A 25902-nucleotide genomic window follows, 5' to 3' on the forward strand; every position below is an offset into this window, starting at 1 on the left:
AGAAAGAAATTAAAATCTTTTTCAAAGGGGACCTCACATTGTATCATCGTAGCCTGATCCTCCCTTATAACTGTTATTTGTACGTTCTGTGCCTGAAGAAGAAAAAAAAAAAACTTTTCATTGATTGGGCTGTTGCCCAGGCTTTTAGTTTGTCATCCAGTCCACGGAGCTGCAAAATCAACCTCGCCAAACTTTGAAATGAGGCAACATTTAACTAGAAGTCCATTCAAAATAAGGAGCTCAGCCCAAGGGTCCAGGGTCCTGCATTTCTTCCTTTTTCTCTCAGCTGCACCTCTCTCATCCGATCTTGGTGAAGAGTCCTCCTTTGCCAAGAAAGAGATCAGGGATAAGAAAACAGTGCTGAGAAAGTTCCACAAGACTCTCAGAAGTCACCACCTGAATACCAAACCTGAATAACCAGGAGAGATGGAACTCTCGGCTGTTCTCCTCCTGCCCACGCTGCAGGTTTTTCAGGTCCCTGCTTGAGCGTGCACTCACAGGCGTAAATAAACGTGCTATCCACAGCCTGCGTCAGCCAACCCAGCTATTTAAGCAGGCTGGCATCAGCTAACTCAGCATCCAAATCCAGGGCTTGCCTTTGCCGCTTCCACGTAAGTAACTTTCAGAGGTCTGCCTTTCGGGCAGTGGAATGAACTTGTGTAGAGACTGGACTGAAATGCTGTTGTGACCGTGTTTGCTATTCTGATGGGAAAAGGTAGAGGCAAAAGGGAGCATTAAAGAGCCGGCCCCAAGCAGGGAGCCAGAGAACGCTGAGGGGTGTGAGGCATCAGACGTTTGCAACCCTGCCTGGGGGTGGAGGGGGATTTGGGGCCAGGGGGAGTCTGTGTTGACCTTTTGGCTAGCAGATGAGATGTTTTTCTTTCTGTCTCTTATCTCCGAAAGACACAGTGAAAGCAGCACTTGTAGGACTGTGCTCAATGTATATGAATTTCTATCCATTAGAAGTCGATATTGCTATCCTACATCTTAGTCTAAAATCAGACGTAGTATCATTTAAAAATATTTTTTGACCCATAAGGAGTCAAAATTTCCAAAAGGGGGGGATGTCTCTGGGTTGATTAGAGGCAGCTCCACTAAGAATCTGCAGTGCTGTTTGTTGTTACTTCTGGTTCTCATAATCCTTATCAGTTATAAAAATGAAAACATTGATCTTGTTTAAGATGAAAAGAAATATGCTCTGGGGCTTTGCAGAAATGTAACTTTGTGATATTTGAGTATCAGGTATCTAGGCAGATTGTTAAGTAAAGTGGAATAAGAATTAAAAGGCACAACATACCACAAAGCTTAGGTGAGAAGAGCTTAGACAACGAATGCAAAAAAATTTCCATGAGGTAGCAGTGACAGTCAGCAGGGCCCTGGAGTGTGTTTAGTTCAGTAGGGTTGAGTATAGCCAGAGTCCAGAAAACAAAACACAGGTACTGGGGATTGGAGAAGGAAAAAGTAGGGGGAGCAGATAGTAGGGGGTTTATAATTAGACATCATATTCATAAATACATAGGACTAGAATAAGGAATGAAGCATGATGTGAATTCTATGTATGTGTGTTAGTAGCTCAGTCGTGTCCAACTCTGTGCGACCCCATGGACTGTAGCCCGCTAGACTCCTCTGTCAATGGAATTCTCCAGGCAAGAATACTGTAGTGGGTTGCCATTCCCTTCAGGGGATCTTCCCGACCCAGGGATCAAACCCAGAATTCCATAGTTCCTCCTTTTGGATCAAGAGTCTGGTGATTAAGAATCTGGGGAAATCCAAGAGCTTTTTCCATGTAGTTCCCCTGCCCTCTGCCCCCATCACTCATCTGGATGCTCCTTTTCTGTATCCCTAGCAGTCCATGACCCTAAATAAAGACTCTGATTTAAGCAAGTGCGTAATTTTTTAACTGAGCTGAACCTGCTTACTAGGAACCTACAGAGAAATAATGGGGAGTCGAGACCATTAACACAGCAGGCACTTCTTGCCACCAAACTGAAGCTTAGTTGTAAGGTCATAAAGGTCCATCGAGCAAATAATGATTAAGGAGCTTCTCTGAGCAAAGGTTAGTTGGGGGCCAAGAGGAAGAGAAAAGAAATAAAAGGTAGCTTCTGTTCTTAAAGAGTTTAAAATCTCAGGTACAAGGATATAAGAAGCCAAACAAAAAATAGTACATACTGCATGGCACAAAGTGATAAAATATGCAAACTACTCTATAGCAACAGCAAGCAGCTCAGTGGTTACCTGAGACAGGGAAGCTGGAAAGACAGTTACACAGATTGGGAGGGTTTGGGGATGATGGGTGTGTTCACTATTGTGGTTAGGCAACCATTTCTCACTTGTGAAAACTGATCAGATCGCACACTTTAAACGTGTAGTGTTAGAAGCCAGTTATACTCAACAAGCAATAATTTAACAATTTACCTTTCTTTAGATAACTAAAAGCATTTCTAAGAATCTGCCTATGCAACATAATGAAAATGAAAAACGAGTATTTTGGGGAAAAATTAACTCAGTAAATAAAGTGAAGGCCCAAATCATCAGGATTGTGGACTTTTATAGAACTGGAAGGGTCCCAGAGATCATCTAAGGCTGTGGTTGTGCACCTGGAGAAAAATACCTGGGATTGAGCCCCTCCCCAACCTATTAAATCAGAACCCAGGAATGGGTGGTTCCGGTATTACTTTTTTTTTTTGGTCTTTTTGTTTTTTTTGTTTGTTGGTTTGTTTTTTTTTGCTTTTCTTTTTTTCTTTTTATTTGTTCGGGTATTACTTTTTAAAGGTCTGCAGGTGATTCTAATGTGCAGCTGGGGATGGGAACTAGTGAAACCCAAACCACTCACGAGGCACATGGACAGGGCAGGGCCTGCCCTCGGCCACACGACCCCCCAGCCCCTCGACCATCATGTCCCAGGGACCAAGGAGGATAGCGATAGGACCTCAGAGGATGAAGGACCCTCAAGACCACTGCTTCTGGGTCCTCAGCACCACACTTCTAACTCTAGCTAGGGAAGGGTATCCGGCGCATTTCCAGCAAATTCTTGGAACCCAGACATGTTCCCGGTGGCAGGCGGGACGAATTAGTCAGAGCCTCAAAGGTGCATTATTTAAGGATTGTGCTAATGTGTGAGAAGGGATGTTTCAAAACTAAAGCTTCCTTTTGTTTCCTACATAATATCTAATCTAAGCCAGCGGACTATAATTATTGAAAAGAATCAGGGTGGATGCACCAGGCGCTCTGCTCTGGGGGACAGCCAAGTCAGTCTTTCAGGAGCTAGCCTGGGTTCTCAGCATTGGGATGAGTCTATTTGGCACCATGGGTCTTTTCATCATGATTCCCAGGTCAGCTTGGGCAGAAACATGAGTGGAGTGGAGTTTGTGGTTTCTGCTCTTCCTGTGGGGCCCTCACCTTGGCACCTGTGTCCATGCAGGGGAGGTTGTGGGGCTGCCCTTGGGGCCACAGAGCCTCACCTGCTCTGCCTGGACTACCTGCCATGTTTCAGGTGGTTTCTTCCATTTCTCCTCCAAGTCCAATAATTTCTAGGGTCTCATCCCCTTAGGGCTTTGCTTACCCAGCTCTGGAAAACTAATTAAAGTTATAATGTTAATAGACAATGATTGTTTAATGAGTTATGTCCCTCCCTGGTATATTACATAGGTTCCAGTAAGATAACACATCTGGGAGTTCTTTGAATATAATTACCATTGGGAGTAATCAGCAGAATTAAAGTCTTAGGCAAAATGTGCTGTGCAGAAGACCTCGGTTTGATCCCTGGGTTTGGAAGATCCCCTGGAGAAGGGAATGGCAACCCACTCCAGTATTCTTGCCTGGGAAATCCCATGGACAGAGGAGCCTGCCGGGCTATAGTCCATGGAGTCGCAAAAGAATTGGACGTGACTTGACGACTAAACCATCACCATCACCATAATCCCTATTACTCAGAATCCCAGGCAACTTGCTGGGGGAAATTATACCAAGATTGGGAGTTTTCAATAGAAGTCTTGCAGTCACTTCCACTATGGACCTTCCTACACATTGTGGGCCCTAAGGGATTTCTTTTTCTGAATGAGTCTATTCTTTGTTAAATGCATTCATCCTCCTCAGAGATGGCTGCCTTTCATTTATCTTTCTGAGAAATGGAAAGTCACCAGCAGGTCACTACAGTAGAGATTAAGAAGTCAATAAATTCTGCTCCCAGGGCTCTATAATATTACCTGCTTCCTTCTCAGGGCAGAAGGCTGGCACTGGCAGAGCAACTTGCCCAGGCTTAGAGACAAGGGGCCTCCTCCCTTGGGGACCCAGTCCTGCAGCCTGGGGCAAGGTGTCCCCTTAGTTCCTGTGACTCTGATAGACTTTCTTCTATTTGGAAAGCTCAGATTGCAGCAGCTCTTGTTGGCAAGTGGCAGCTATACTAGGTAGGGCCAGCCTCTGAAGAGGGGTGTGGTCGGAGTGTTCTGAACCTCTCTCTGGGGAAGCAGAGTCTGCCAGATACAGGAGCCACACGGCACAGAGTCCTGACTGGTGAGAACAGCCGTGAGCGAGGAGGGAAAAGGTGAGCATCGTCCTGGGCCCCTGGGGACAAGGAGACAGCAGACCCAAGCTCTGGGGGAAAGGATTAAACTGTTGCCACCAGGGTAGCACCCTCAAATTTGGTTTAATGCTGCTGATGAAGCCAAATGTTTCTTCTTCTTATCACTCAGAGTTTCACAAAAAAAAAAAAAATTTTAAATAAGTGACAGGTTTGCACCACTGATGAAATAGGGTTGTAAAACAATGACATAATTTCTACCTTCTTGGGATGACATGTCTGAATATTTTCCTTTTATCTTTGTTTCTAAGTTCTCTCAGTGTGGAATGGCTTACTTTTCTTGGATACACATATATATTTTAAGGCTGTGTCATGATCTGTCACCCAGATCAGTTTTTGGATTTTGTTGATGGCTTCCTCCAAATTGAAAAAGCCAGGTGAACAGGGCTATGCAATGATGAAATTGTTAGAGGGGTGACCTGTGGCCCGGAGTGATTTATGAAGTACTAACCTGCCTATTAAAAACCAACACCTGAGGAGGAACTCTGTGCTTCCACGCAGGGGGCACAGATTCGATCACTGGTCGGGAACTAAGATCCTGCATTCCATGTGGTGCCGCACCTCCCCACCACCCCCCAAAAAACCCCAACAACTGAGGATCCCAAGGCAGCCCCTGGACCACACCTGTCCTGTCCACAGGCCTTGGGCCAGTGGAGAACAGGCTTGAGGCTGCGAAGAAAAGGGCCTCTCCCCACACAGGGGTTGTCTGCATCTGCCCTCTTCCTGGCCCGGCTCCCTTAGCCTCCCCCACCTGCCAGTGACCTTGATGTGGATTTAGGGTTCCAGTGCTGTTGATTCCGAATACAGGCAGGGTCTGGGGTGTATGAGTGCCTGACCGAGCAGGTGCAGATCAGGCTGTCCTTTTTAATGGCTGGGGAAGTGCCTTGATCTTTAGGTGATACAGAAAACACTCCTCCACAGATCTCCAGGGTAGACAGGTCCTCGCAGTGCAGACAGCCCTGCCTGGGAAGAAGAGCAGCAGTCTGGTGGTCAGGAACCAGTTATATTTTCAGCTCTACTTCAGCTATCATGGAATTTTAAAGTGGGAGGGAAAAGCCTAAAACATCAGTTGTTCCAGTGGATTACTACTAGTGCATCCTTTCATTCTCAAAAATACCTGACCTTGAGCAATATACTATTTTGTCACCTGCGACTACAGTATATGAAGGTATAAGAGAGTAGGGTGAGTTGCCCTGTATCTTGGGTTAGTTGGAGGCTGAGTTGACTGTGAACCCAGGCCTCCCCACTCCTCATTCTGGCCTCTCTGCCAAGTCACTCACTCCCCAGTGACTCGGGTTCCCTGTGGGAAGCATTGTATCCGTCCTGCCTGGCCAGAGAGCTGGTTTATTTATATTGGTGCACCAAAAAGAAGTTCAAAATGAATGCTAGGGGTTCAAGGAAACTTGTGATCAACAAATCACAAGGTCAAGTTACTCTGATATTTGCTTTAGGCTCTTGTTAGCGCATGGCCGTGTTTAGGACATGATAGAAGCTCTTTTGAAAGTAGAGAAGTTAAGCTTCTCAGGTGGCACTAGTGGTAAAGAACCCGCCTGCCAATGCAGGAGACTTAAGAGACTCAGTTTCGGTCCCTGGGTTGGGAAGATCCCCTGGAGAAGGGCATGGCAACCCACTCCAGTATTCTTGCCTGGAGAATCCCATGGACAGAGGAGCCTGGAGGGCTACAGTCCACAAGGTTGCAAAGAGTCAGACACAACTGAAGAGACTTAGCACACACATTACTTTGACCCATCCTCATATAATTTCTTGTAATTTACTTCTGGTGGTTTTGATAAAAAGTGATCAAACATAAAAATCTGGTCGGATCATTCATGAATGAACTATTCTATCTTTCTATGTTAAAGCAAAAACAAAGTCACATACAACGTAGGGCAGACACTGATCCACTCTAATCTCTTTGTGTTCCCTGGGCAGGAAACTAAGGGCAGTCATTCCAGACATTAGATCTAGATGGATCACAAAGGAAGCTTCCTGTAATTCTTAAGGGCATGACAGATCTGTTTAGATAGTGTAGTTTTTGTTGATGTATTTTCATTTCCTTCCTGTGTGCCTGCTCCCTGAGGAAATTTACATAAACGATTTTCCCTGGTGCTTATATTCCCTCCCTCCTTTCCAAATGTCTAATCTACCGGTCCAGGAGTGAAATCTGTTTTTTAAAAATCTTTAACTCAATAATTTATGCCTGGAAGTATCTATCACTTTATTATGAGTTCTTCACGCTCTTTGTGAATAGTAGAATAGCATCCTTTGGAGATGACTAGAACTGAGGTTTATGAAGCGTGTGTAAAAAAGAGGGAGGTCTTCTTCTGTCTTCATTAGCCTGGTACCCAGCTCAGGGTTCCACAGTTTAAAAGGAAAGAGAGTCTTTCAAACTAGCTCAAAAGAAATAAGTTGATGAGGAGTGGCAAAATGACTCTATGCTGTTTAAATTGGGTGAGAGAAGGCTAGAAAGTCACTTGATGATGGCACTGAAAAGCATGGAGTATATGGACACAGAGGTCAATGACCAGCTATTCACCTTGCCCTTCAGGAAAAAAAGCCAGCCCAGGTAGGCTGCAGCATGAAGGGTATGAGGTGAGCTGTAAAATATTCCCTCATTATGCAGCAAATACACTGGAAAGAATTATACAGGCAAGCTCTGAAAGATGGGGCAATCCAACAATATTTTCATCTTTAAAGCCTTTCTGTTTTTTGTCTTTAGGCTCAGGTTGAATTAACATATTCCTTAATTCATAGTATACCCAAGACTGTTCTTAGGTTTTATATCTCATTTTATTTCTTTTGCTCTCCAAGTCTCCGTCTTTCTTGCTCTCTCTTTTAACTCAACACCATATTTTTATGGTCTACCTATGTTGCCAATTATATTTCTAATATTTCCAATGCATTATTTCTAACTCCATTTTAATAGTCTGCTACTTAATCCATTGGTTTATCTAATCCTCTAGTTTTAGACATTTCTTCTGCCTACAATTCTCGCAAATGTTGCTATAATGAATACCCTCACAGGTATATTCAACCACCGTTTAGATCTGGTTGGTGGAAGACAGGGGAATGGAAGTGGAGTGGGCTAGATGGACTGTGTTTTCTCTAAGGCATATGGAATATTGAATCGCCCATATGAAATGGAGATGCCTGATACTGTAAGTTCCAGTCTAGTATTTCATGGAGAAGGAAATGGCAACCAACTCCAGTATTCTTGCTTGGAGACTCCTGTGGCTGGAGGAGCCTGGTGGGCTGCTGTCTGTGGGGTCACACAGAGTCGGACATGACTGAAGCGACTTGGCATGCATGCATGCATTGAAGAAGGAAATGGCAACCCACTCCAGTGTTCTTGCCTGGAGAATCCCAGGGATGGAGGAGCCTGGTGGGCTGCCGTCTATGGGGTTGCAGAGTTGGACACGACTGAAGCGACTTAGCAGCAGCAGTAGTCTAGTATTTCAAACATTTAGAAGCTTCACTAAGTTTCTTTTATAAGACTTTAAAAAGTGATTGAAATAATTTTCTAGAACTTAAAGAGCGTGATCTTCAGCAATCACGCCTTCTCAATGTTATTTTCTTAAACTTTGAGTTGGCAGTTTTAGAAGCATTTCATTTCTTTGTATTGCTGACTGATTACTGGACAAAGCAAATGAAATATTTTAAGAAATATTATTAGGAATAAAGCTGAGTGAAGTTTCTATGGTGTTTTGCTACATTAATGATCGCAAAACCTGATGTTATCAGTTGCCCAATGTTGTATCCTGAACCACTGAAAGCTGGATTAGAACCTTAACAATGGTATCTTGTATCTATACTATGTTTATAATTTATAGTGCTATTCAAAAACTTAATCTGTCTCACTGAATCCTACAACAACCCTGTGAGATAGGTGGAGTAGGATTATAGCTTCAATTACAGATGAAGAAATGGAGGTTCAAAAGAATTAAGTGAGTTGTCCAAAGTCTCCAGTGCTACTGTTGGAAGGAGAATACAGGTCTTCTGATGCTCCATCCAGGCTCTTTCTGCAAAATTATATCTGATGCTCAGAGAAAAGATCTACTGTAGGTTCAGAGCTAGCTTTCTGGTATATCTGTCCTTTCCAATTATTTTGTGATGTTAATGGTTAGGCTAGAGCTGCACGCCCTCTGCTTATCCCATTAGCTGAACACCTGTTCATAAAAACCACTCAATGGGGGAAAAAAATAAGGCCCATATAACTGAGTATCATGGCAACAAGCAGCATGCATGGTTGGACTTTGGCATAATTTGGAGCTCTACAAAGAAACCAGGTGTATGTCATTTTATCCATTACTTAAAGTACAGTCATAAAATAAGAATGGTAGTTGGACCATAAAAAATAATAATTGATTCAAGTGTATTTGTGCAAAGAGATAATTCCATTCTATCAAAGAACCTTTCCAGCAAATGCACAAACAACCTGAGGAAGTTACGCCTGCTTGCACTGGGCAGGTTTCAATGGCCTATGAGCCAGCAGCCTGAATATCTAGTGATCATGCATGTGTAGTCCCATGAAGGTGCCCAACTACTGTTCCTTACCAGGTAATTAGGACTCAAGCAAAAATATTATATAACCCAGAATACATTTTGAAAAACGATAAATCATGATGCATGTCCCCAGAATTACAAATGAACAACCCTCTTCAGAGTCAGGCACAGGAGTGAGAATATTTTCAGAAAGAAACTAATTTTTTTAACATTCTAAAGTGACAGAATGGCCACAGAGAAATTTGACAATTCTACTTTATTCTCAATTATCTAAGCATGGTTTAGAGGGACCAAATTTTTAAAATACCAGACTGATTTCCATCATCAGCATTTAAAGTTTATTTTTATTTTTTATTTGGCTGTGCTAGGTCTTATGAGGGATCATAGTTGCAGCATGGGGAATCTAGTTCTCTGACCAGGGATGGAACCCAGACCCCTTGCATTGGGAGGGCAGAGTCTTAACCACTGGACCACCAGGGAAGTCCCAACATTTAAGTTTTTGAGCATCCTTCCTTTTCTATGCAACAAACACATGTACCTCAATACTGACTTAATATAATTAATATAATTAATGTTCTAAATAAAACATAATTAGGAAGCTTAATGGGTGACACAAAAACTAATGTTAAAAATATACTCTAAAACATAAAAAGAATGTTAATCTGCCCTTTTGACCTATTTGTGCCATTTTTCTTCTCCACAAACTTCAGAAAGTTGATCTTTTGTTACTTGATTCTAAGTTTAGTAGTGCAAATTTCTCTTTATGTTTAATGGTTTTCTTTAGAAATACCATAACAGAAGTCTAATTTCTTCGTGTGTTAGAGCATCAGACATTTTTCAAAGAGGACATTTGATGATTCAGTTTTCTTCACAAGTCTCATGCCTCCTGTGTTATCTGGTTTGAAAAGCCTTGGCTCTGTATCATGGAAATCTCTAGTACAAGCCATTTTCGTTTTGTTTATGTTTGATCATAGGACCAATCTCTGTTTGATACATAATAGGTATTTACACTTACTAAGCTCTAGTACAACTCTGCTAACAATACCCAAGGCAGGCAGAAGCCCAAGTATTATTCACCCTATGAGATAAATTCTATCCTGTGTATTCAAACTGAAATAAAACTGAAAGTTAGGAAATTTGAAGCTATAGGGTATCCTCTTACCTTTTAACCACAGAGCTGCAACAGCATGCTTTCTTGAGAGCAAAAAGCAGCCTCCTGTTCAATATTTTGGGTAGGTGTATGTGGTCTGTCCTCTAAGATCCTAATAAGGCCTGCATCTTGCTAACACAGAATAGTAGCTCAGATTCCTAAATTCAAAGGAGAATTTTTACTATCCCACACCAAAGTGAAAAATTTAACGTTTTACATGTAATGAGGGGCCTAAACATCCAGGTTTGCCTGGACATTTTTGATATACGCCTGTTGCTGCTGCTGCTGCTGCTAAGTTGTGTCAGTCGTGTCCAACTCTGTGCGACCCCATAGACGGCAGCCAGGCTCCACCGTCCTGGGGATTCTCCAGGTAAGAACACTGGAGTGGGTTGACATTTCCTTCTCCAATTCATGAAAGGGAAAATTGAAAGTGAAGTCGTTCAGTCGTGTCCAACTCTTAGCGACCCCATGGACTGCAGCCTACCAGGCTCCGCCATCCGTGGGATTTTCCGGGCAAGAGTACTGGAGTGGGTTGCCAGTGCCTTCTCCGATATGCCTGTTGTTCTGATGTAATTATTCAAGCACCCCTTTTACACTTAAATGTCACCCCTCAAGTGATGACAAATTATACAGCCATGTTAATTTAACAGATAGACTGAATATTAAAAAAGCACATGGCTCAAAACGTTTCTTTGGTCCCTCAGTTGTCCTTTGAGGTAGAAACTAGGTACAAAGTGTTGAGTAGATCATGGACACTGTACTCCTCTTTCTCAGGTCCATGATATCATTAAACTGCTGATGAAGAATAACATGAAAATTCAAAACCCAGGCCATTCTGATCATCAGAATTTTAAAAGAGAAACGATCTCAGAGGTCATCTGACCCAATAACTTCACTTTTTCTGGCTGAAGAAATAATAATAACACTCTTGGAAATGTGTATGTTATTTGACAGCTTTCTAAGTCGTTTCATGAGCATATTCAGTAATTTCACTGGATCACAACCAGAGTAAATAGGCAGGAAGGGAAGTTTTTATTCACATTTTACAGAGAAGAGAACTAAATTTCAAATAAGTTAAAAAAAAAAAAAATCCCCAAACCAAAAAAAACAAACCTCAGCCAAGATAATGTAACTATTAAGTAGAGGCGTTAAAGTTGAAATGAGCTCTGCCTTCTTGCTCAGTGATCTTTCCATTACTCCATACCAGTTTAGTATTTTCACTCATTAATGAGGATTTAACATGTATCCCCTACATATAATTTATCTGTTAAAGAAACACAAACATTCCCTCTTTAACTAAAGCTACATAATCAAAAGAACTTTATTTCTGCTTCTCTTTCCCTTCCCACCTACAAAGAGCTCTGGCCAGCAACTAAACTGTTCTTGTCTGACAGCGCCACTTAGGGACCGGCTAAGGAAATGTGAGGCACAAAATCTTTCCTACCCCCTTCTTCCTTGTGTCTTGGGCAAAAGGATGAGGAGGAGAGAACCATGCAAAGAAACCTCTGGCTTTTTATTTACCATTCACATCATTAATCGTATCTCATATGACCTACTCACATCAATCCTTCTCAACATTCCCCTTTTCTTCTTCTTCCTCTTTCCCCCTCCCTAGTTCATCTAGAACACACAGACAACATGCAGCTCTAATTACTATGCCTTCATATCAAGACAAAGAAAAGCCAAAATTTTTGAGTGAAAATAAAGTTAAATCAACATGCATTTGATCATAAGCCTTCACTGCACACCTAACAAAGTGTCAGGGACTATTCTGCATACTTCACATGCATCAGTTGTGCTATAAGCCTCTGATATTCTCAAAACTTCCCCTGCCAAACCCCTTTCATATCTGCACCAAAAGCTCATCACTCTAAGTCAAATTTTAATTAACACTCCTTTTTCTTAAACATTGCTTTCAGAATAAAGAAATGATTTCTTATTAAATTTCACTAGGATAATTCAGCAGGATTATTTTCTATTCTTTTCCAGTTATGAATTATATAGCATTTCAGTTACACTCCCTTTTGTGGGTTAGCCTGGGATTCTATCTACTATAATTATAATACTATAGTTTTTAGTATTATTTCTAGAGAAAAATTTCTGAATTCATAACACTCATAGTGGAAATAAGCCTTTGAAAATCAACCTGCTTACAAAATGGAGATCTCCTCTAAGAAGATTGTGGAAATAGGATTGCCCTCTTTCATTTGCCCATTTACTTCCAAGGGGGTAGACTGAGTGTTCCACTTATTTCACAAAAGGAGTCTAAGGTTTTATTATTGATTTGCACTGTTTTCCCATGTTTCCATATACAAATCTTTGGATTAGAACATGAGTTGGGCTATCAGTGAAAAGAACTCAGTGTTCAGGCAAAGAATTTTATGTCCAGAGTTAATTAATGATTAATTCACTGCTGGAAGTCATTCACTTCCAAGTTTTTTATAATATCTTGCTATTTTCTGTAAATGGCTATAGAGGGTCTGGACCGCTGAAAGATTTGTTCCAACAATAGTCTTAGGAGGTTCCTTAATCAAGTCAACAAAACTCTGTACATGTAGGGGTTAAAATAGCAGCAATACTCACTAAGATCCAGCTGATCTGGTTGGAGCCAACCCATCTGACCCATTCTGTCAGATGCTGTAATTCTTTCTCATTTGTATACTGTATTATTCATATAATGTCATTTTTCAAGTACATCTGTACCAATTAAAGAAGAGCATGTGTGGGGGGAAAAAAGCTAGCTCGGCTGGTGGTGCTGCTGGTATTAACTGAAATCACAACTAATCCATTTAGCTGAGTCAGAGTCGCGTCTGGTCACCAGGGTTGAGAAACGTGTCACAGGGAGGAAGCTCTGCTCTCAGACCAGCCCCACCCCGCGGAAGCCCGAACAGACAGGGGACACAGCCTCACTCCTGTCCCAGGGACACCACTCAGCTTGACTGCCCCCCTTTCCCACAACCACCTATCAGGGTGCTTCTATCTATCTAGCTACTTGGTACACAGAGGAAAGGCAGTGTAATGGTTAAAAACATGGATGCAGAAATTACACTTTCTGGGTTTTAATGCCTGCTCTGCCACTCACTTGATTTGTGACTTGGAGAAAGTTATACACATCTCCTTGGGGAAAGTGTATAATTTCCATCAGTTTACATGTGTATTAAGTGGAGACAGCAAGAGTGTCTATCACATAGTGTTATTGTTCTTCTAACAACTAAACGAGTCAATATGTCTAAGACATTTAGGACTGTGCCTGGCACATAATAATTACTCAATACATATGTTGTTGTGAGGTTTCTGTATCTGATTCAAAAATAGGAATCAGCTCTGTGTTATTTGGGGCAGTGAGAACCAAAGGGCATTATTATGAGGCTAGAATATTATTTTTTCCAGTGTTATGTTTTGGTTTTGAACATGGCAGGTCCTGATTGTTGAAAACACAGAGCACTGTCTTCCTAACTTTTGTCCTAAATCAAGTCATGCCAGATGCCATTGGCTACATTCAGTTCAAAAGACACACAATGAGCACCTATTAGTGGTAGACATGCCTAATGAATGCTGGAGAAATGGAAATGTGTAAGAGATGACATAAACACCAAGGAAAGCCTATAATTTGGTTGGGAAGACAAGCCCATGAACAAATTATTTCAAAACGACTTCAATTTGGTCATCATTCTCATAGGCCAAGACAGGCTCAAAAACTCTACTCACCAATTCATAGAATAATTGTTCCTGCTTATTAACTTCCTCACTACTCAACTTCTGTCCTAGTAATGCTTTCTCATTAGTAGATGAAAGTAGAAGTTAGGGAGAGGTGGTGAGGAATGAGCAAAGAAACTAATATTTTATAGAAAATATCAACAGCTAAGTTCAAATCAATATACAATGTGCAGAACTGCTAATGAGAAAGCCTGCCACCCCCATCTGGTTAGTATTTAGAAGTTCCATCTAGGAATATCTCTTAAGATGGAGCAATATATACAGCTTTTGATTTTTTTTAAAAAAAATGTTCTGATTTCAACCATTGTGCATTACCATTCCAGAAAGATAAAAAAGGGATTGAAACTCAGAGAGAGTGAAACTTACAATTCTTACCAGTTTGCTACCGAGAAGATGCCCTATTGAACTATGGTTTTTAAAAAACAATAGTACAAGGACTGGGGCTTCCTAGGTGGTGCTAGTGGTGAAGAACCCTCCTGCCAATACAGGAGACATAAGAAACATGGGTTCTATCCCTGGGTCAGGGAAGGTCCCCTGGAGGAGGGGATGACAACCCACTCCAGTATTCTTGCCTGGGAAATCCCATGGACAGAGGAAACTGGTGGGCTACAGTCCATATGGTGGCAAAGAGTCAGATACATCTGAAGTGACTTAGCATGAACACACACATAAGGATTTCCCTGGTGGTTCAGTGGGTGGGACTCTGCACTCTCAAAGCAGAGGGCCTGGGTTCCATCCCTAGTCAGGGAACTAGATCCCACATGCAGCAACTAAAATCCCACATGCCACAAGGAAGACCTGGCACAGCCAAATAAGTTAGTTACTTTAAAAAATCGTATTTTCCATAAGCAAACACTTTACAGTTTAGAAACACTTTCCTTACAATGATATCATATGAACTTTACAACAGAACTGTGAACTAGACTCAGGTGTGTAATATCATACCCCTTCTTTCCATGAAAGAAATGGAGGCTCAGCAAAGTGATATTTCAAACAATTAGTGCTCAAGATTTCTAATTATTTGACCTTTTGACTACATTAACTCAAGTTTCAGTTTGCTTTTAATTCTACTGGGTTTCCTGAAATAGAGGAGCTTCTAAGGCAAGAGGAAAGCAAGTCTAAAGAGGAGGACCTGGAAAGTACTAAGCCAAATTAGCAAATACACAGAACACATATAAAAGTGTACATAGGATATACAGAACTTAAAATAAAGCAAGGCAGCAATTCATATTTTTAAGTCTTGACTTAACTCGTAAGAGATGCGCAAACCCAGAGCAGGGCTGAAACACTGAAAACTAAATCTGATGATACCTTCGCCTACCAAAACTTTGAGAAATGGGAGGTACTTGGGATGGTAGCATTGCTGGTGACCAGTTGGAATGAATGAATTCAAGCACTCAGCCTTCCTGCCCCATGGAGTCAAGTGCAGCATGTTTTGGGAGAATAAAGCGTGCTTGTCATTGTGAGCTGGCAGGTTGTTCCGTGTGTGCCCATAGCTGTTACACTGGATCAAAAGTTAAGAATAGAATAGCATTGAAACATGTATATTATCATATGTGAAACAGAACACCATTCCAGGTTCGATGCATGAGACAAATGCTCAGGGCTGGGGCAATGGGATGACCCAGAGGGATGGGATGGGGAGGGAGGTGGGAGGAGGGTTCAGGATGGGGAACACGTGTAAACCCATGGCTGATTCATGTCAATGTATGGCAAAAACCACTACAGTATTGTAAAGTAATTAGCCCCCAACTAAAATAAATAAATTAGATTTAAAAAAGTTAAGAGTTCAGATCTTACCAGACAAACTTGAATGTTTCCCCAAAATATACTTCAAAGTGTAGAGTCAGAACAAAATTTGAAAAGGGGTGATTTCATTCTCTGTGTTGCCTTGATGTTAAGTAGATACTAGGGCTTTCCCAGGAAAGATGAGGAATTCTGCAAGAGGGTTGGGCTGTGGCAGCCACTAAGGGAATGAGGCTGGAGGGACCAGTCAGTCAGAAATGGCCTGGCTGCCCCAGTTCTAGTTCTTCACTAGAGGGAAAGACCATGACTAAAACTGGAGCTCAAAGATCCAAGTAGGTGATTTAATCATATCTTAGAATTTCTGTGACATCAAAAGAGTGTAAGGAGACTGCATTTTGGAAGTAAGCATCAATCTTGTTCATTACATCAAGAGCTGACGTTACAGCTGTGGCCAGAATAAAAAGAATTCTGAGTCTTCCTCTGATACTGTAGATAAGTTAGTTAACCTTTCTTGACCACAAAACAGGACCAATTCCATTCTGATTTCTAAGAGAGGATTGTAAGCGAAACTGAAAGAACTAATAGTAACCCGCTTTTAAACTGGAAGGCAGTACCCCCATGATCATGGTATTGCAGTTCAAACACTGAGCACATTAGTTGATCTCACATGTTTATATCCTATTTTAAGCCCACAGCCAAATAATCTCTTTTTATTCTTCCTGCCTATCCCTATATCCTTTCTTTTTCCTTATTCAGTTGTTTTAAGTCCATCTCTGTCGTTTTGATCTGGAGACTTTGATATTTGCTTTAAGGGTGAGGGAACAATAAATTGATATGGCTAACACATTTTTTTAAGTGCAGAGTCAAGTCCTGACTCCCAGGAGCTCTGTAGAAGGGAAGATAGAAACATTTTTAGCATTATACAGACAAAAGGTCTGCTGTAATTAGTTTTCCATCCGTCTTTCATATTGTTCTTGGTGACCAGTTGAAATAAAAGCTAGCCTGAAGACAGTCTAAACTCTCCAAAAATACCTCAAATCTCCTTCTGGGCTCCAGCAGGAAACACTCTTTTAACACACTAAATAGTAAGCATATGGAAACTTTTAGTGTCAAGAAGTTAAGCAGGATGGAAACATAGACAGCTTCAAGAAGGTTTAGATATTATTCATGGACAAAAAAATAATCTAACCATTTTGGAAAAAAAAAGTTTGACAATCCAAGTGTTGATGAGAATGTAGAGCAAAGGAAATGCTATCCACTGCTGGTAGCAGTACACTTTTTCTTTTTAATGTATTTATTTGACTGTACTGGGTCTTAGTTGTGGCTTATGGGATCTAGTTCCCTGACCCAGGGCCCCTGCATTGGGAGCAAGGATTCTCAGCCACTGGAACACCAGAAAAGTGCAGGAAGTCCCATGCCACTGATAACCTTTTTCTCTTAGTTTGGTATTTGTGGCATTACAGAGAGGTCAGAAGGGCTGGGAAGGGGAGGAGAAGATGGTAAATGTGAGCCCAGAGAGATTTCTGCAGGTTCCAGCTAGTAGCACTCTCCATGAGCTGGTTCATATAGTTAGATGCTTTCAAATAAATCAATAAATAAATGACTATAGGATTAGGGGACAAAGGTAAAGCTGTAAGATTGGCACAAATGTCTATTCAGGCATTGAAATTTACAAAAAAAGCCAGCAGTTTTCATTTAACCTCTTGCAAAGGTTTATGCATGGCCTTCTTGCAACCACAAAAGAGAACACAACCACAGGACTCTTTGAACGTTTCATAAAATATGAATAACCACAGCAACGATACAACTTGTGCTCAGAGTAAAGTTTAAGAAGCTTTAAAATATTTTTAGTTCCTTTCATCTGAGATTGTTTAGACTACCTTCAGAGATATTTTTCAATAGTTTCCTTACTGGAAAGAGTTGAGAAGTTTTACAAGGCCAAGGTTACTAGGGTGATGTGACTGATAAATTTCCTTTGAAAGAAAGAGAGGGAAAGAAGAAATGGAGAGCAGCAGCAAACACATGTTAACCAAAGACAACTGAAACACAGAGACTGAGTTTTGTGGAGAAATAAAAGGTAGATATCTCTATTGTGGTTAGATCTTCTATCCTCATTTCTAGAAATCAAGTTTGTTTGGTGTACCTTAGAGAAGTAGGTACTTTGTAATGGTCCTCCCATAGCAACCAACCAAGTCCAATGCCCTCAGTCAAATAACTCAAGGAGTACTTTAAAGCCAAGTGGACCTATCCATAAAACCTCATACGAAGTCCTGTAACAGGGAGCCACAAAAATATAAGAGAAAAGCACCCTATTAATAATGTGTCACCTTTGAATCATATAATAATAATAAGAAACAAAAAGAGGGAAAGAAGTACATGAGGAACAGTCCTTGAATCTGAGTTCAGTTTAGAAATCTGTGCATTTGATGAACACTTCTGAAAGACCGGGGATTCTGCAAAGAAGCAGCAAAAATTTTCCTGGAAGAGCCACCGTAACTGTGTCACTGGAAATAGTTAGACTCTTTCTAGCGCAAGGAATAAAATCTGAGGCAGCAGTTTCCTCTCGCCTGTGTTTTCTTTTTTTTTTTCCAGGCAAAATGAGCAGTGGTGGGTGGTTCCAATGGGCAGCTTTGGCTGGAGTTGGTATCCTATGTGGTCAGTCAATGCCCATTCAAAATAGCAACAAGCCCCTGCCTGATTTTTTCTGCCAAGAAAGCCTTCCTCAGCAATCAATGCAAAGAAATAGAGGAAAACAACAGAATGGGAAAGACTAGAGATCTCTTCAAGAAAATTAGAGACACCAAGAGAACATTTCATGCAAAGATGGGCTCAATAAAGGACATAAATGGTAGGGACCTAACAGAAGCAGAAGATATTAAGAAGAGGTGGCAAGAATACACTGAAGAACTGTTCAAAAAAGATCTTCACGACCCAGACAATCACGATGGTGTGCTTACTCTCCTAGAGCCAGACATCCTGGAATGTGAAGTCAAGTGGGCCTTAGGAAGCATTACTACAAACAAAGCTAGTGGAGGTGATGGAATTCCAGTTGAGCTATTTCAAGTCCTGAAAGATGATGCTGTGAAAGTGCTGCACTCAATATGCCAGCAAATTTGGAAAACTCAGTGATACAACTTGTGCTCAGAGTAAAGTTTAAGAAGCTTTAAAATATTTTTAGTTCCTTTCATCTGAGATTGTTTAGACTACCTTCAGAGATATTTTTCAACAGTTTCCTTACTGGAAAGAGTTGAGAAGTTTTATAAGGCCAAGGTTACTAGGGTGATGTGACTGATAAATTTCCTTTGAAAGAAAGAGAGGGAATTGCCAACATCTGCTGGATCATCAAAAAAGCAAGAGAGTTCCAGAAAAACATCTATTTCTGCTTCATTGACTATGCCAAAGCCTTTGACTGTGTGGATCACAATAAACTGTGGAAAATTCTGAAAGAAATGGGAATACCAGACCATCTGACCTGTCTCTTGAGAAACCTGTATGCAGGTCAGGAGGAAACAGTTAGAACTGGACATGGAACAACAGACTGGTTCCAACTAGGAAAAGGAGTACATCAAGGCTGTATATTGTCACCCTGCTTATTTAACTTATATGCAGAGTACATCATGAGAAACGCTGGGCTTGAAGAAACACAAGCTGGAATCAAGATTGCCGGGAGAAATATCAGTCACCTCAGATATGCAGATGACACCACCCTTATGGCTGAAAGTGAAGAAGAGCTAAAGAGCCTCTTGATGAAAGTGAAAGAGGAGAGTGAAAAAGTTGGCTTAAAACTCAACGTTCAGAAAACTAAGATCATGGCATCTGGTCCCATCACTTCATGGCAAATAGATGGGCAAACAGTGGAAACAGTGTCAGACTTTAATTTTGGGGGGTCCAAAATCACTGCTGATGGTGATTGCAGCCATGAAATTGAAAGACGCTTACTCCTTGGAAGGAAGGTTATGACCAACCTAGACAGCATATTTAAAAGCTGAGACATTACTTTGCCAACAAAGGTCTTTCTAGTCAAGGCTATGGTTTTTCCAATAGTCACGTATGGATGTGAGAGTTGGACGGTGAAGAAAGCTGAGCGCCGAAGAATTGATGCTTTTGAACTGTGGTGTTGGAGAAGACTCTTGAGAGTCCCTTGGACTGCAAGGAGATCCAACCAGTGCATCCTAAAGGAGATCAGTCCTGGGTGTTCATTGGAAGGACTGATGTTGAAGCTGAAACTTCAATACTTTGGCCACTTCATGCAAAGAGTTGACTCATTGGAAAAGACCCTAATGCTGGGAAGGATTGGGGGCAGGGGGAGAAGGGGACGACAGAGGATGAGATGGCTGGATGGCATCACCGACTCGATGGACATGGGTTTGGGTAGACTTCGGGAGTTGGTGATGGACAGGGAGGCCTAGCGTGCTGCGATTCACGGGGTTGCAAAGAGTCGGACACGACTGAGCGACTGAACTGAACTGAAAGACAGGATGGCCTGTTGAGAAGGGTCTAGGAGAGCACAGTACTGAAACAGAAGCCAAAGCTTTCCATTCTAGGATGCTGGTCACCAAGGTTCTTTCCAGCTTTGAAGTTCTGTGTCAAAGAACGAGGCGGACATGTACTAACAGGAGAAGAGGCGTTTTGTTTATGACCTGGCTTAACTTCATCCTGCCTCAGCACTGTGACAGGCATCACTGGGACAGATTTTAAAGTTGGGGAGCACAGAACTGCCTAAAAACACCGAGATTTCACTATGACCTAACAACTGGTTTGACCCCAGGATCTCTCACAGTAGAATGATTTCTTGTCTCACTGGAAAGCCTCTTCAAGTGACCAAGAGGAGAGGGAAAAACATTTAGGGAGCCCAGGATGCAGGTCACAGTAGAAAAGTTTATCACAGCCTCGGGGACATTATGCAGGCAGGTCAGTGGAGTGCAGCTCATCCCTAGGTACAAACTACATCAAAATCCACTCAGGATTGTGCTGGCTGATTTTGCAATTGTTTGTTAAAACAACAAACCAAGGTGTTTCCCACACATGTGCTTGTCTTTTACTGTCAGCGACGGGCAAGTCTTGACCTGTTTGTCCCAAGTCCTCTGCCAAGAACTTGAACACTTTAACTTCCTATATCTCAATACATCTTAAACTGGGGGAAGGGGAGGGGTGCACATCTGCCATTTTTTAGCCCCATTTCAGAGGCTACTTAGGTATGAGACATGCAGCAGGAAGTCATGTTGCCTCAAATCTGCTAGAGCAATCCATACATGCATGTTAAGTTGCTGCAGTCGTGTCTGACTTTGTGACCACATGGACTGCAGCCTACCAGGTTCCTCTGTCCATGGGATTCTCCAGGCAAGCATACTAGAGTGGGTTGCCGTGCCCTCCTCCAGAGGATCTTCCCTGACCCAGGGATTGAACCAGCATCTCTTATGTCTCCTGAATTGGCAGGTGGTTCTTAACCATTAATGTCACCTGAGAAGCCCCTAGCTCTAAAATAAGGAAATATAGAAGACCTTGAAGCTGGTCAAAGACCTGTTCTCTTGACTTTGCAGTTATTTTTAATACAATCACAGGGGATGTCTGATTAAAAAGATAGTTGCTGTAGATCCTCCTCAGCTGGATTTGGGCTCTGTCTTGGAAATCCTCATCTAGAGAGGCTCATAGTGAAGTCGACTCAACTGCACCCTGCCGGAACCATGTCCAGGCCATGCTGGGCCATGAACAGCCGGTTTACAGGAGGCTTCCTGCTCACAGCTTTAGTTCGAAAAACCTGGGGTAGAGGGATGGAGGAGGTTGCAGATTGCTGAGTGACTCATACAAGCCCTCAGGTGGAAATTTCTCCTGCTGCTCAGTCCCTGGCCCTGAGAAGTGCAGCGGTGAAGCGCTGTGGACCTATCTCCACCTCTGTAAAAGGGAGAGATTAAAAGCGCCGCCCCCATTTCCCCAACTTTGAAAAATAACTTCTGTCCTCTGGGTCTTTTTCCTGAAGGAGGTGTGGGGTGCACTGCCCTCCCTGGAGAGGCTGCAAAGTGCTAAACCGATTTAGAGGCAGCAGGGCTTGCAAGGGTGAGGCGTCCCGCCGTGGAACCGGGCTGCCAGCCGAGCGATCCGTCAGGACTGTCCCCAGGGCAGCTCCCTCTGCCCTGAGGAAGCGTTTGAAGGCGGTTTTTCAAAAATCACCGCCGCTCTTCCTCCACTCCTTCCTTAAAGCCTCAGGGCGGGGAGGGCGCGGCCGCCTCCTCTTCCCATTGCCCCAGAGCAGGGGCCCCGGGGAAACCTGTTGTAAAAATTGGGCTCAGGAGGGAGGCCCAAGGACCCGCAGGTCTACTGGGGGACCCCCTAGGCGCGCGCCCGGAAGGGCCCCGCGCAGGCTCGCGGCACAGCCTGCAGCGCGGGGCACCCGCGCGCCTTGCCACCGCGGGCGGGGACAGCCCCGCGGGCTGAGGGCACCCCGGATCGCCGTTCCTCCCTGCGCTCTGCCCACGGCCTCGCTCATCACCGCCGCTTTTCCCTCTCCAGCAGCCGTGCCAGGACCATGTCGACCGAGACCGCGAGCGGCCCCACTGAGGACCAGGTGGAGATCCTGGAGTACAACTTCAATAAGGTCAACAAGCACCCGGACCCCACCACGCTGTGCCTGATCGCGGCGGAGGCAGGCCTTTCAGAGGAGGAGACCCAGGTAAGCCCCGGCGCGCGCCCTGCGCGCCTACGCTCCCGCCCCTCTGGACAGCCTTGATCTCTAGAAGGTGAGGGCTTCCCTCACCCTTGGCTCCCGCCTGGCCTTCTTCCCCTGGATCTATCAGCGTTTCTGCCCGCACCCCAGGAGCTCAGACCTGCATCACTTCCACCGCAGCATCCCTGTTTCTCGGCTCCACCCGCGCCGGGTCTGCCCTGCACGCCAGCCGGGTGGCTCCCGCAGGAGCTTCTTAGAAACCCCATGCCCACCCTCCCGTCTGTTTGATTTTCCTCTCTCCCCTACAGCCAGAGAAAGCGCTCTCTCCTCCCGCCGGGCTGGGAGCCGCGTCTCTGGGCCCACTTTTGTCTCCCTTTCCCGGGTTTAGTTTCTTCTCTGGGCTCTGAGCGAAACCTTTCGGAGAGGCGCCGTGTGCGCCCACTGAGCCCAGCGTCCACAAATCTATTCCCAGCGGGAATGTCAGAACTGGACGGGATCCTAGAGACAAGCTATAAATTCAGTCCTAGGGGTTGGTAAACGAGGAAACAGGTTCAGGGGGAGGGAATCCTCATGATGGCACAGGTCGTTATGCATGCTCTTTCTACCACATTTTGCTGCAGCTTCCGCTCAGCTGCAGAGCTAAAATTGCAGGGAGTCAGGGAGATTTGGTTCCGATTTTTAAAAATTCCACGGCTCTAAGGAGATCTAGGATCTTTTTCTGGAGTTTTCTGACAAGGTAGACGTCTAACATTACAACTGAAGGGAGTGAAGAAAGATGTCACTGTAAGTGCATTGATTTATTTATCTACTTTAAAATCTTCTGTATTATCCTGAAAATCGTTTAGGACAGAGAATGTAACACTGCCAAGGATTTTTAACCACTAGGAGCTGGCCTGAAGGAGTACTGACTCCTTCAACCGACTTTTTTTTTTTTTTTTAACCCCTGCCTAAACTCTGACTTCTATTTTCCCTTTGGTCATGGAAAGACAATTAGTTACGCCTGATAATACCACTTGGAACTCCTCTAGCATCTCTCCCATGGGAACCCAAAGCACTTCACACCACTAGTCTCAGGTCTAAAGCAGACTTTCTTATTCTTACCATTTTATAGACCAGGGCATCATACATTTTGTTCTCTCCGCACCATGAATCATACTTAGATGAAGCTTAAGAGCTTGTAATGGGTGCTTCAGTGGATCCTAGAATCAAGACTCCAAGATACATCTTGGATCCCAAGTCCGAAATGATTTTTACTAACTAAGCCTTTGAACGTGGTGGGCTACAGTCCATGGGGTTGCAAAGAGTCGGACACCACTGAGCAACTAACACTTTTGGAGAATTTGCCTGTAGGAGATCCTCCCATTCCTAGGTCAAACAGAAAGTCAAGCATATCTTTTTAGAGAAGGGAACAGCTGTCTGGCTAACCAGAACTTAATAGAAGGTGATTTAGTGTAACCCAAGTCTAACAGCCAATGTTTCTGTGAACCACCCCCTCTTTCCCCAGGAGGCAGCCTGCTGAACTTTTGTCATTTAAAATCCCACGCTATATTTAGAAAAGAGGAGTGATCACAGAGACAGTAACTCAACTTCTTAAAAAGAAAGCTGTGGATTCACTGTGGGCTCTGTGAAAAGTGTTAGTCACCCAGTCATGTCCAACTCTGTGACCCCATGGACTGTACCCCTCCAAGCTCCTCTGTCTGTGGGGTTTTCCAGGCGAGAATACTGGAGTGGGTCACCATTCCCTTCTCCAGGGGATCTTCCCCACCCAGGGATTGAACCTGGGTCTCCCGCATTGCAGGCAGATTCTTTATTAACTGAGTCAGATTCTCCCTTGGCAAGTTACTGTCATTCCCTTACCTGTAAAGCAGAATAATTACGTTGACCTTTATAAGAAATGATACTTGCCACCTATTGTTCCAGGTATTCTCCAAGTTTTGAATCCTTTATTTTCTACAACAATGCTGTGAAGTAGGTACTTTTGGCCCCATTGCACAGATAAGGGAATTGAGACACAGAAAGGTTAAATAATTTGCTGAAGACCACAACTAGGAGGTAGCAGAGCTGGGATCTGTACCCTGGCAGTCTGGCCCCCTGGCCTGATGCTTAAACACCATGCTGTTTTGTCTCCACAGAAAAGAAATGGAAACAACTGGGTGGGATAGTAGGGAAGGACTGAAAATTCAATTTATGTTCTCTTTCTTCCTGGAAAAAAAAAAAACTGTACCATAAATGACAGTCATCTCAGGCTGCATTCAGTCTTTCTTCAGGATACACCTTATATGAGAGAACTGAACAGAAATCAGGTTTGAGGCAGGAAGAAGAGGGCACCCTTCTGTAATCAAGGTCAGCCAGTTCAGACCCCTACACAGCAGGTTCCTCCACCCTCTCAGGCAGCCCTTCTCCCATCTCACCTCTTCTCCCACCCTCAAATGGGCAAATGGTCGATCCAGCTCTGACGTGAGCCTTTCTGGGGAGGAGTCAGCCTCATAGCAGGGCCCTTCGCTTCCTTTTCCTGCCACAAGGCCAACACCTTCTTCCTCCCCGACATTGCCACAGCTCGGCTTTACCCATCTGTCTTCCAGCACCAACCACAAGGAAGCATCTGAGACCCTCGAGCTCAGAGAGAGGTGAAATTTAGCAATTTCAGAGGAAGAGGCTTCCTAGGTGACCCTCTGTCTTCTCTTATCAGATCCGATCTCATCTTCCAACTTTCCATCCTCCCCCGCCAATCCCCACCATCCCCTTAACCCCTTGCCAACCCTCCCACCCCCATGTGCACTGGTGGGTGAGAATGGTTTCCCTGGAGGGACCCTTTAAATAACTGATGGAGGTCAGGTTATGCTGGGCCTGCATATAAGCAGTGTCTAGTATCAATGCTTTCTCTGTTTCTTTTCTTTATTAATGTTGCCTTTTTCCATAAGAAAAGGTCGTCAAAGCCAAGATAATATTTATTTCACATGCTTGCTTCCCCTATGCCTAATACCACCCACTTCCAGAATTGGATTCATATTCTTTTTCCTAGAATAAGGAATACTAGGAAAAGAAAAATAAGCATGCTATGCTACTGTGAGATATTAACAGTTAACTCAAGCTGATTCACATTGCTGATACTTTGGCAAAAGTAAGAGGGACTAAAAGGATAAACTGTTCCCTGACTGGGAACTTTGACCCCTTTATAACTGTCCCACTGTAGCACAATGTTCTCTACTTTGAGGGGACACCAACAGGAACCCAGCATGAGGTGAAGGATGCTCTAATGGAAATAACTTTCAAGGTGTATTTGCTGGGATCCTTGTTGTTGTTCAGTCGTGTCTAACTCTTTGCAACCCCATGAACTGCAGTACACCAGGCTTCCCTGTCCTTCACTAGGTCCCAAAGTTTGAGCAAACTCCTGTCCATCGAGTCCATGATGCTGTCCAGCCATCTCATCCTCTGCTGTGTCCTTCTCCTTTTGCCTTCAATCTTTCCCAACATCAAGGTCTTTTCTAATGAGTCAGTTCTTTGCATCAGATGGCCAAAGTATTGGAGCTTCAGCTTCAGTCCCAG

At 43.3% G+C, this 25902-nt stretch overlaps 1 protein-coding gene across 4 annotated transcripts in view; it reads left to right on the forward strand.

The window, feature by feature from the left end:
- Positions 1-224: 224 nt before the first annotated feature.
- Positions 225-25902, forward strand: part of HOPX (HOP homeobox) — a 30566-nt gene continuing 4888 nt past the window's right edge. The window contains exons 1-2 of one of the 4 annotated variants that reach the window (XM_081588441.1): positions 225-611; positions 22203-22362. In XM_081588441.1, the coding sequence (XP_081444567.1) occupies positions 22219-22362 (144 nt within the window). In that variant the 5' untranslated portion in view covers positions 225-611; positions 22203-22218. Of the gene's footprint in view, positions 612-21656; positions 21750-22097; positions 22363-25902 lie in introns of those variants that run through there. The other 3 variants (XM_081588421.1, XM_081588431.1, XM_081588447.1) reach the window with 3 other exon arrangements.

The sequence above is a fragment of the Giraffa tippelskirchi genome, chromosome 1 (assembly GCF_054371585.1).
Source record: "Giraffa tippelskirchi isolate mGirTip1 chromosome 1, T2T-mGirTip1v1.2.pri, whole genome shotgun sequence".
NCBI classification, from domain to species: Eukaryota; Metazoa; Chordata; class Mammalia; order Artiodactyla; family Giraffidae; genus Giraffa; species Giraffa tippelskirchi.